General features: G+C 35.3%; 1 protein-coding gene across 12 annotated transcripts in view; it reads left to right on the forward strand.

The window, feature by feature from the left end:
* The window catches only part of LOC129747201 (afadin), a 161,141-nt gene that overhangs the window by 91,996 nt on the left and 56,745 nt on the right, over nt 1-12,400 (forward strand). For all 12 annotated transcript variants that reach the window (XR_008737565.1, XR_008737576.1, XM_055741387.1 and 9 more), the window contains 3 exons: nt 10,599-10,805; nt 10,869-11,334; nt 11,408-11,932. Coding sequence is in view for 10 of the 12 variants with exons in the window: in XM_055741387.1 (XP_055597362.1) it covers nt 10,599-10,805; nt 10,869-11,334; nt 11,408-11,932 (1,198 nt within the window). In the remaining 2 variants the exon portion in view is untranslated. The remainder of the gene's footprint in view (nt 1-10,598; nt 10,806-10,868; nt 11,335-11,407; nt 11,933-12,400) is intronic.

Consider the following 12,400-nt stretch of genomic DNA (forward strand, 5'->3'; position numbering starts at 1 on the left):
TTGAGCGTAGATTTAATGTTTAAATGATAAAAAGCAGTAAATTTATAAGACTAATCTATTTTTCTTGATATAGGCATTTAACCTGCCTTGATATGGGCATTCAGAATCTGTCTCTTATTCCAATATCACAACTTTGCCAAAAGCTTCAATTTGTTGAATTTCCGATATCCAGATGAATAAGAAAGAAAAACCAGTAAAATTTTTGTTCACAGAATCTGTACGCACGATAATTAAAGTTTAATATATTATAACAAAACTGACAAAAATCTGGTTTGAATTTTTAAATTTTTTTGACTCAATATAACAATTAAATTTTTTCATGCCATGTGTTAAAAGCATATTACCCTCAAACTGCACTTATTAGATATGATGAATCTCCAGCCATATCGTCAATCGGCTGTATGCGCATATTACCCAATATGCGCATTTAGGAACACTTCCCCCTACAAATTAAACTAAAAAAACCGGGGCTGATTTCTGATTTTTTAAATCTGGTATTATTTCGCGCGCGTGGCTCAAACATATGACTTTCTCTATATTTTTAACTTTACTTTACTGACGGCAGAAGGCCACAAAAAATCAATAATAAAAGCAAATATCATCATCATCATCGGACGAGAACAATGATTTGCCTGTCTATTCACTAATAGTATTGCGTCAAATATTACATTCTTTCCTTATAATCTTTTTTTAAAAACCTACTCTTTTTATGTGTCAAATACAAAGTCTCTTGAACTCAGCCAAAGTATGAGCACATTTGATTTCTCGCGGTAGTTCTCGCGGTTTTTGAGATATCGTCGTATGATGTAGTTTACGACTTAAATCTTTGGGCGACAAGTGCGCCATTTGTAATGCTTACTATGAACCACTTTTTTTTACAGATCAAGGCTATTTTTGGTAAAGTTTTTTGTTTCTTTTTTTTCAAAATTACTCAAGTTTTTAAATTTATTCGAAGTTGTGGTAAATTTTCTAGATTGTCCTTCTTCAGCACAAAAACTACATCTTGACTTTTTATTACTCCACTTCAGTTTTCGCGCGATGACAAGATTTAGGGAAAGCATCTGGAGGCAGTCTTCTTCCATTGTGTCATTCGTCAGCCACCTTAAGTGCTAGACATCAAATTTTTTCAATTTTTCCCTTATTTTTCTCTATAAAACCCAGACCCATGATGAATCTGATATGGTGGTCTCACATGCCAAATCGTATATTCAGCAATATTGAAATAAGTTTTGAGACGAAAAATCAGAGAAATTTGGAAAAAAAAGTCTATGTATGTCTGTGCAGAAGCTTATAGTAGACCGAAGATCAAAAGACTCCAAACCAAATTTACCCCCTTATTCTGCGCCACGCGTGAGGTGACGATAGTCGAGTCGAGTCGGAGTCACGTGAGTCTTGTCACCTTATTCTCGAAGCCGATGTGACAGAGCATACGATTTGTGCCTCACGGTGACTACTAGATTAGGATAAGAACTCAAAAAGTTCATTCTAAAAGACGTTTCTCACCTAAAGCGACTACTGGAATCGGGTGACTCGACTATCGTCACCTCACGCGCGGCGCAGAATAAGGGGGTTAGTTTTAGTTTATTTTATTTTATTTAAATTAGACTTCCGGAAACAAAGAAATGATTCGAGTATTTTAATGAATTCATTTTATTCGAAACACGTTGCTGTTGCATGTTGCTTGTCCGATCGCACAGTGGTCCAAAAGGGCACAAAATGGAACTTTTTCCCTGGTGCCTTTGTCTTTCGTTTTAGCTATTGGATGTCTTCAGAACATTTACTAGTAAGATTGTTTCCCATAATGTGGAAGTATCAAAAATTAGCCACAGCCTGCTACGATAAAAATAAAAACACTAACTTTTTTGTTTGAAGAGATAATGACCAAATTTGTTCTACAAAGTTGAAGATGTCATCAAAATATGAAACTTTGCTGAAATAATAAGAGCTCTATCTCTATTCAGTGCAGAGTTATAAAGCTTTTAGTTTAAAACATACTTAAAATTTGTTTTTTGTACTTTACTATTGTAAATTTTGAACTTACATAAATATGATGTGCACAACATTTATTGCGATACTCAATACGCACATTTAGCACTAGATCTTAAGTCTCTACGACCTTGTCTTCCGAAGTTATCGTAATTTCAAGTTTTATTTTTTCTTAATTTTGAGAATTTCTAGGGTAAAATGGGGCAAGTGGATCCATAAACTAAATACCACATTTTGAAGTATGATTCAAGTACTACAAACTTAGCCAGAAAATACTTGTCTCCACGCGCCCGTTTTTGAGAACGGTCGGCATAAATTTGTTGAATTCTTAGATTTTAACGAGAAAATAGAGTTTTATTGTCATCGTTGAAATAAAAACATGTTTGAAATGCACATAACTTTATCAGTTTTCAACTGAAATCATCAAATTGCACATCAAAACGCATTGAAATTTTATTAACTTTTTCAAATTTAGTATTTAAAAAAAATTAACAAAAAACATTTCCAGTTAAAATCGTAAAAACGCTTTATAAATTGTTTAAAGGTACAAACGGTATCATCAAATACTCCTTTAAAAATACCATTCAATAGCTCGCTTGATGTAGCAACTTTCATTTGAAGACACCAAAACAGAAAATTCATTCCTTGAGAAGATATGACAGAATTATTAACAATCAACCTCTATTTTCTCGTTAAAATCTAAGAATTCAACAAATTTATGCCGACCGTACTCAAAAACGGGCGCGTGGAGACAAATATTTTCTGGCTTAGTTTGTTGAACTTGAATCATACTTCAAATGTGATATTTAGTTTATGGATCCATTTGGCCCATTGTACCCTAGAAATTCTCAAAATTAAGAAAAATAAAACTTGAAATTACGATAACTTCGGAAGACAAGGTCGTAGAGACTTAAGATCTAGTGCAAAATGTGAGTATTGAGAATCGCAATAAATGTTGTGAACATCATATTTATGTAAGTTCGAAATTTACAATAGTGAAATACGAAAAACAAATTTCAAGTTTGTTTTAAACTAAAAGCTTTATAACTCTGCACTGAATAGAGATAGAGCTCTTATTATTTCAGCAAAGTTTCATATTTTGATGATATCTACAACTTTGTTGAACAAATTCGGTCTCTATATCTTCAAACAAAAAAGTTAGTGTTTTTATTTTTATCGTAGCAGGCTGTGGCTAATTTTTGATACTTTCACATTATGGGAAACAATCCTACTAGTAAATGTTCTGAAGACATCCAATAGCTAAAATGAAAGACAAAGGCACCAGGAAAAAAGTTCCATTTCAGACCCTTTTGGACCACTGTGGATCGTTGGCATCAAGGTCGGACTCAGGGGTTTCACCATCGAAGCGGCAGTAGAGGCTACATCATGCGCTACGTCATATTATATTTGCAAAAAATCAAGGCGAAATCTTTGTCTTAGCAATATCTTGATGATTGGCAAAATCAGAGCACCTGGCATCCCAGCCAGCCAGCCAACAGCCAGCTGCCAAATTTCGGTTGCGTTTCGCTCCCACCACCGCATCCAACCCTCGTCTACTTTTTGCCAAAGTGAGACCACCATACTAGATTCATCATGCTCAGACCAGACTTGCAAAAAAAATAATCTGAAAATAGCCTGTCGGGTGGTCGCTAAAGAGTTCATTTGGCTCACCATAACCATTTTTCTAAATATCTTCCCGTTAGCGGTCCAAATATTTTGCGCACGGTTTGACCACCGTATTTTGTTTATTTTACCGGAGGGCAGCTTTTTTGATCTTGTAGAAATGAAGTGAGGTCTGTTTCTTGTTCATCTAGACGAACCAGTCAATTTGTTTATCACTTCATATTCATGCATTTAAAATTTATTCACAGAACAAAGTGTTTGGATGGTTTCATGTGGTGGGGGAAAGACGCCATTTTAAGTAATCACCATGCCATGGACTGGCGAGCGTCGTGGTTTTGTAGTCAAAACGTTCTTAAAAAATAAGGATAGTGATAGGGATAGTGATAGGGATCCTGATGCTCAAATTATAAGGAAATGGATAACAAGTGTACGGGCAACACTGCCTGCCTAGAAAACCAGTCGGACAACCAAAGAGAGTGAGGACACCAGAGAACATAATGGCGGTGAGAGCGTCAATTGAACAATCTCCATCGCGCTCTGTGCGTAAACATGCTGCTGCGTTGAATTTTTGAAAACTTCATTGAACGGCTGAATATGTGCATTAAATCGCTGCAAGCTTTGTATGGAAATTTCAAATTCTAAAATTTTTACACCTCCCATAACTTTTTTTGATTGTATTTGCGGCCAGAAATAGCAATAACATTTTTGGAAGCGATCCATTCTGTCCTGAATTAGCGCAACAAGTTTTAATTTTGTACGGAAATTTGTAAGGGAAAACAAAATTTTTCATTCAAAAATCGCCTGAGATGTACTTAAAGTTCCAAAAAATATAACTTTGGATGAAAAATATTCCTTGATTCTTGCAGTACAATTCATGTGAACATAGCACAAACCTAAACTGTACCCTAGGACAGATATTCAACGTTTTAAAAAATTTTTGTTTTCAAAATTCATTTTTTTAATAATATCGTTTTTGACTGCTTGTTTGAAAGCTGGGGATTTTTTTTTATTATCTGACGGGTTTGCGCCGGGGGTCTTCAGATTTTCCCCAAAATTGAAAATTTGATTCATTTTTGCGACTTTAAAACACATGTATTTTTTCAGATTTCTATCTTTTTTATTTTTTGAGTTAGCTTCGGTTTGATTTTTTTGTAAATAAAAAATAACCATTTTTCAAAGCTACATAACTCTGTTATTTTTCAACGGAAATTAAAAAATAGCACATCAAAATGCATTAAAATTTTATCAGCTTTCCAAATAAAATAGTTGTAAAAAATTAAATAATGACCTTCAACATGAAAACATGTAAATAAACTTTTAATGGCGTCTAAAAGTACCGTCTGCACCACCGAATATTTTGCAAAAAATACCATTGAATAGCTCGATTTATGATGCAACTTTCATTTGAAGACACCAAAGTGGGCCATAAACACCTTGAAGAGTAATGAAAGAAATAATAACAATAAATCTCTTTTTTTGCATAGAAAACAAAAAATGATCGAACAACTGCACTCACATAAGGAGATAGCAAGCACTTCTAACAACATGGAAACAAAAGAACTTATCAAAGCAGGTAAAGAATACTATTTTTTCGTCCTTTTAAGACTGCCCCTACTCGCATAACAGTCCCATATGAATTTTCGTGCTTTTAGGTCAACATAAGACCTCAAAATAAAACACTTAAAAAAGAGGGTTTTGTTCTAGAATTTTTCGAAAAAAAAAAAATCAATTCGTGGCTGTCCTATATGAAATATACCTAAATAACAGTCCTATATGTGAAATACCACGGATTTGGTTACTTTTCCATGCTTCTTTCGGCGAAATAGTATTCGGTTTATTGCTTTGAATCATTTAAACGTTTTTTTAATTCACTTGATGTCGAATGATGCACACTAGTTTTCGAAGGCAGGTCTGACTTTCTTAGGATTGACTTACTGAGCGTAAAACAATGGGATGCATCAAAAATCGTAAAAAGATTTAACTTTCAATGTGGAATTCTCGATATTTTTTCCAAAATTATGTTTCTTTTTCTGACAACTGCATTTAAGGGGGGGGTAGGGTCTAACGGGTATAAAAAAACACTATTTTCACGATTTTTTTCTAGAGCTATCGTTCAAACAAATGTATTCAAATTTTTTGCATTATACAAAGCATTGTTAAAAGAACATTTAAAAATTTTTCGTAGAAAAATATTGAAAAATGAGCCGGTGACGGAGCACTTTCGAGGATGCCTTTTAGAAAACAGGATTTGCGGTGGACACTGTATCTCAGCACAGAATCATCTGAAGTCAAAAAATCAGAGCAAAATATTTTTAATAGATGTTTTTCTGGACCCCAACGTTTTTATTTAACTTAAAAACATTTTTATGAAATTTTTGTGTCTGTTTGAATTAAAAACTACGATTTTTCACGAAAAAATCCGCAATTTTTCACCTGTAAAATCTCCCCAAAGTAAAAAAACAAAAAAGAAAAACGTTGGGGTCTGGTATTTTATATGTAGAAAATATGTTCCAAATTTGAAAAGAATCGGATAAGCAGTTTTCAAATGACGATGTCCACGGACTTTAAAAATGTGCTTTCGAGAAAAACGCGTTTGAAGTTTCTGCTCTTGCTTTCTTGCAGTATTAGATAGGAGGAGATAAAGGCCGATAATTTCTACAGTTTTGCTTCAATTGACTTGAAAATTTGACACAACATTCTTGAAATGTTTTACAATAAGAAAATAAAAAAATAAAAAAATCGATTTTTTTTAAAGTGTTAGACCCTACCCCCCCCTTAAAAGTTCAAAATGATCAAATTTAAGTCTTAGAAAGTACCTTGGTGAGAAAAATATATTCTGTATGGGACTGTTATGCGAGAAGATTTGAAAAAGGTTTCAAATATGGTCGATTAACAGTCCCATAATGAATAAAAATGGTGCTCTCGACCTTACCAATAACCCAATTTCGAAAATTTCAGGTCCAAAGATTTATTATGACAACCTAGATTCGATTTTCGTTTATGCTGAAAGTGGTGGTCACAATTAAAAAATATATTCCAAAACAGGAAAAGCTGATTTCCTCGCTTGCTTGTTTTTGCATATGGAACTGTTGTGAAAGTAGGGGCGGTAGATTGACTTCATGTTATATCCAAAAATCTAATAACGTATTCGTTTATACCCATTTTTGCACCAGGTCACTACAAGTTATGCACATTTTACTGTCATTTTTAGAAGTTTATGGGCTAAGTTTTGCATCCGTAACTCCCCAGATTTGATTTAAAATGGACGGTGGAACACTGAAGATTCATTTGTGAGCGATCGAGGTAGCAAAACACTGACGACGAATTATATTCATTCTAGTATGTTAAATCTCAAAACTGAGCGAATGTAGAAAACGAATACGGTAAAAGTATTATATATTCATTATTTTACAGTCTGGGCTAGCCATACCGAGCTCTTCAATTATTTCTACAACATTTGTGCCACTTTCTCATACTTTTTTGATCAATGGGAAAGGATTTTGGTGGTGCTTAGCTCCCGATATAAAACCTATGTAAAGAACGTCTCTATTTCATTTTTTAATCACATTTCTGTGATCCCAAACACAGGTACTGAACCTTCTACTATTGGCATTGATTATGCTTCACAATGATCTTCGATCAAAAAGTTAATAAGTTATATTATAGTATATGACCAGGTTGTAAAAGCAACATTCCCATTATTAGTCACAACACATTAACAATAAGATACTAAGAATTTTGGTTAAAATTTAAAGTCAGTTTTGCTGCAAACACTCTACAAAGCACGAAAAAGTCGTGTTTTTTACCTACTTTGGTAAGTTCTTTTGTTTCCATGTTGTTAGAAGTGCTTGCTATCTCCATATGTGAGTGCAGTTGTTCGACCATTGTTTGTTTTCGATGCAAAAAAAGAGATTTATTGTTATTATTTCTTTCATAACTCTTCAAGGTGTTTATGGCCCACTTTGGTGTCTTCAGATGAAAGTTGCATCATAAATCGAGCTATTCAATGGTATTTTTTGCAAAATATTCGGTGGTGCAGACGGTACTTTTAGACGCCATTTAAAGTTTATTTACATGTTTTCATGTTGAAGGTCATTATTTAATTTTTTACAACTATTTTATTTGGAAAGCTGATAAAATTTTAATGCATTTTGATGTGCTATTTTTTAATTTCCGTTGAAAAATAACAGAGTTATGTAGCTTTGAAAAATGGTTATTTTTTATTTACAAAAAAATCAAACCGAAGCTAACTCAAAAAATAAAAAAGTTAGAAATCTGAAAAAATACATGTGTTTTTAAATCGCAAAAATGAACCAAATTTTCAATTTTGAAGAAATTCTGAAGACCCCCGGCGCAAATTGTCAGATAATAAAAAAAATCCCCAGCTGTGTAACAGTAGGATGGAAATAAAAAATCTCAAAAACCTGCTTTGCATTGCCAGAGAGTTTGTTGATTTAAAAGCCTTTTCAAAAACATTTCATGCAATTATTAACAGCTCTAGCAAGCAAAGTCTGCCATTTTTGAATACTTTTCAATGGATTCAGATTTTTTATTTTGAAATGGTTATAACTTTTTTCATGAAATTGTTAGCTGCTTGTCATGTAAGCAAAAAATGAAGCTTAAGAATAGTCAAAACTAGTTTAGTTTAGTTTAGTTTATTGATCAAAAGAAGCGTAAGACAATTGTCTTTTTTTAAAGTATTGATGGAATACACTATCAAATTTACAATGGTTTACTTCTCTATTTTCGATTATTCGTTGAATTTTTCTGATTGGTTATTCATTTCACAACACACAACACACCATTGTTTCTTGAATGCGCTAAAATTTAAAATATTTTTCGTTAAAGTTGGAATTGAATTCGAAAGAACCTCTGACAAAAAATGTGCAATTATAATGTGTGCTTGCATGATTGGGTATGACATAATTTCTCACCCTAGTCCCACTGGAGGGTTGAAGAATTTCAAACAGGTATAAGGGACATTTAGTATTGACGATTTTATGGAACATTAAACATGATCTAACTTTGATAAAATTATAAAAAGAATAACCTAGCAACTTATGTTGTAAATGAGTAACTCGATCTAAGCGATTTTAGCTAAAAACAAAACGGACACATGAATTAAGTGCAATTCTCATTCTGTCGAGTGCTCTGGCTGATAATATGGGTAGAAGGAAATCACATGTGATGAAATATGGCAAAATGATGTCTTAAAAAGTTTCAATTTAATGTTCCGGTGAGGAAAAAAAGACTTGAACTTTGAATTTCTAAGCATTCCGTAAATTTTACCACACTGATTGAAAACATGACTATCCCAATCAAATTTGTTGTTTACCACAAATCCTAAACTGGCAGCTTTTTCCACGAAAACTATTTCATTTCCTCCTAACTTCAAATACGGTGTTTCTGTGCAAGCGGTTCGAGTTACCAGAAGGGCATTCGATTTACATGCGTTCAACGTCATCAGATTGTTCTTCGCCCATTCATTAATTGATTCTAAATCAAGGTTCACTAACCGACAGATTTCGACAATATTACGTTCTTTACTATTTAAATTCAGCTGGATATCGTCAGCAAATAAGTGTGGAGTACAATGATTTACAACACTTGGAAGATCGTTTGTATACATTGTGAACAATTTTGGACCTAAAATGGTTCCTTGGACTCCAGAATTCACGGGTAGAAATCTCGAAAATTCTTCGTTGCTGTAAACTGCTTGTTGTCTGTCCTCCAGGTACGAAAGAATTTTTTTTTTCTTGACAGGAATTATTTTTGAAAGTTTCCAAGCTTTTTGATATTGAGATGTTTCGATTATTTTGTTGAAAATGTGTGATAAATGTTTTATGATAAGTGGCAGAATTTGCTTGATAAATTTTATGGGTATTTCGTCTAGTCCTACGGCATTTAATGTTACTTCGTACAAAGCATTGATAATTTCATATTCTTGAATGTAGCTGAATTCAAACCCTGATGAATTTGCACGATAATGCTCATAAGATCCATGGTCTACAGTAAAACTTCCATGAAACTTTTGATTGATTATATCTGGTTGAAAATCATTTTCCGTACTAGATTTACGCTTTGTTAAGCCAATATTTTGAAGCTTTCTCTAAAACTCTTTCGGTGTCATATCCTGACTAAATTCACTATTGTAGTAGTTGCGTTTTGCTTTCAAAATTTTCTTGTTTGCTAGATTCCTTAGTTTTTTGAAATTAGATTGATCTTCACTGGTTTTAGTAATTTTCCTTTCCTCTATTTTCATAATCAGTTCTCAAATTATGCATTAATGTTACTTTTGTTTGGAAGACCCCCTCCAACTTTAAGTTATCTCCCAAATTCAAATTCCCGAATTATTCCAAATAATTTAAGCTATCAAATTTACAGTACAATCTTCCAAAAAAGTAATATAACTTTCACTACAACAAACCTGTAACTGAAAATGCTTCGTAATTGACCATTTTGTTTAAAATTCACATGACTATTCTTTTTTCCTCCAAAAGCTCGAACGGACTTAAATAGTGAAGATCTGAAATTTTTTTGTATTTTTTGACATTCAGTTACTTGTTGAGTATTCATGTCAACATTTTTTAACTTCGCAAGTTGGCGAAAACCTCGAAAACTTTATATATTAAGAAGAACGTTAAAAATATTATGTTAAAAAAATGGTCACCTCCGAAAATCAAAATTCAGAAATAAATTGAAAGAGAGGACGGAGGAGGGGTCAAAAAGGGGATAGTTTTAAGGAAATTGTGCAAACTGGGATTAAATTGAAATTGTTACTTGGGGTTCTATGGTAAGGCTCTAGCTTAAAATTTGTTTGTATCATGGAAGAATAAAACTGAAAAGTGTCAGAACTTTGAGAGTCAATTTTTCCAAGCTAATGAGAAGCGGTGTTCTAACAACCAATGATTGGTTACCATTCCAATCAGGATGAGAATTCTTTTTTGTTCTACAGATGATTAAATCAAGCTTTCGTATCTCTCCCCTAGGACCAGTGCCTTTCCGAAGCTGCAACCATCGCATGTGGCCGCCTCGATTTCCAACGAACCGGGCGGCCAGGAACCGATTCTTCCGGCGGTGCTGGAATTCCCGGAACAGCACCAGGAAGCCTTCCTGCAGGCCGTCATCAGCGAGCTCGATGTCAATTCACCTAATTTTAAGCTAGCTCCCGTTTACACTCTGTACCTTTGTGCTAGGTAAGTTGGGGTTTCAAGTAAAGCAATTGCTTAGCTGGAAGCTCATATTTCGATTCTTTGCAGATACCGTGCCTCCACCCACTACCGTCCCGATCTGCAGCCAACCGAGCGTGCTCATAAGTTAACAGTTTTCCTCCATCACGTTGCCAACCTGATCCAGAACGTCGTTCAGGAGCAGTACACCGATGCCAAAATCCTGTCCTTTTGGATGGCCAACAGTTCCGAGTTTCTGCACTTTCTCAAATCCGACCGGCACATCTCGGCGTTCAGCGTTCAGGCACAGGAAGTGCTTGCGGAGAGCGTCCAGACGGCGTTCCGCAATTTGGTGTCGATATTTCAGGTCGAACTGTCCCAAACGCTGAACCAGTTCCTGTCGGAAAATATTGATCACGATTCCGCCGCCGGACTGGTACTTTCCGTGCTGGGGTCGGCCATGGCCCTGCTGCGGAGATGTCGGGTCAATGCCGCGCTCACGATTCAGCTGTTCTCCCAGCTGTTCCACTACATCAACGTGGTTTGCTTCAACAAGGTAGGGCAACAAAAAACGAATCGCGTGAAGCTAACGACATTCACGGTTTTAATTATCTTTTTTTTTCTGCCAGTTTGTCACGACATCACACATGTGCACCAGTGCCTGGGGCAATGCATTGAGCGAGCGCCTTTCTTTGCTGGAACTGTGGGCCGAGAAGCAGGGCCTGGAACTGGCTGCCGACTGCCATCTGGCCAAAATCAACCAGTGTGCTCAATTCCTGCAGGCGCCAAAAACTACCGTCACCGATGTGCAACAATTAGCATGTTCGTGTTTCCGGTTAAACTCCCTTCAAATGGCGGCGCTCCTGTCGCAGGAAACCATTCCGCGGAATCTCATCGACGCGGCCGTCCGGATGGCCGAATCCGTGGCCGACGAGCTGAGTCGGGCCGATGGCCGGGAGATACGGTTGGATGAATCGCCGGATCTGCCGCTGCAACTGTTGCTACCGGACGACGGATTCAGCTGCGATGTTGTGCGAGGAATCCCCGCCGGGCTGGTGGACTTTTTGAGTCCGTTCCAAATGGCCAACATGTGCCGGCTAGCGTCGCAACCGACGAGTATCGGACTGTGGACGGTTTACATGCACCAATTTAACGTGAGTAGTATTTCGTGCTGTTTTATTAATCATCCTGCCGAAGGCGTTGTGTTATTTTTTTTTTAGAAAAAAAAGGGGGAATGATAATTTGAAAGCCCATTTGAAAATGTTCGGCAGTCGAAAAAAGCCTTAACAATGCTTTAGCTAATAACACCGGGGAACAGCATTTTTGGTGCATGAGTATGATTAACTAATTTTGGAAAATTTTGGCATCCTGAATTCAAATCATTTGCTAGATTTTGGCTATCGCCTCTTGGTTTGATGTTATGACATGTGAAAATAAAAATACCTTTCTTATGGATATCATTTAATTGCGAAAATATTGCATTAACATACTGAAAATTCAGTACAAAGTTGAATTGAGATGTTAGAATAATCTGAAAAAATACAGATTGACAAAAAATTCCATAAAGAAAACGGTCAACTTTTTTTTTTTTTGACAGTTTTTTTTTTGGAAATTTGTGATAT

This window comes from Uranotaenia lowii, chromosome 1, assembly GCF_029784155.1.
Source record: "Uranotaenia lowii strain MFRU-FL chromosome 1, ASM2978415v1, whole genome shotgun sequence".
Lineage (NCBI taxonomy): Eukaryota > Metazoa > Arthropoda > Insecta > Diptera > Culicidae > Uranotaenia > Uranotaenia lowii.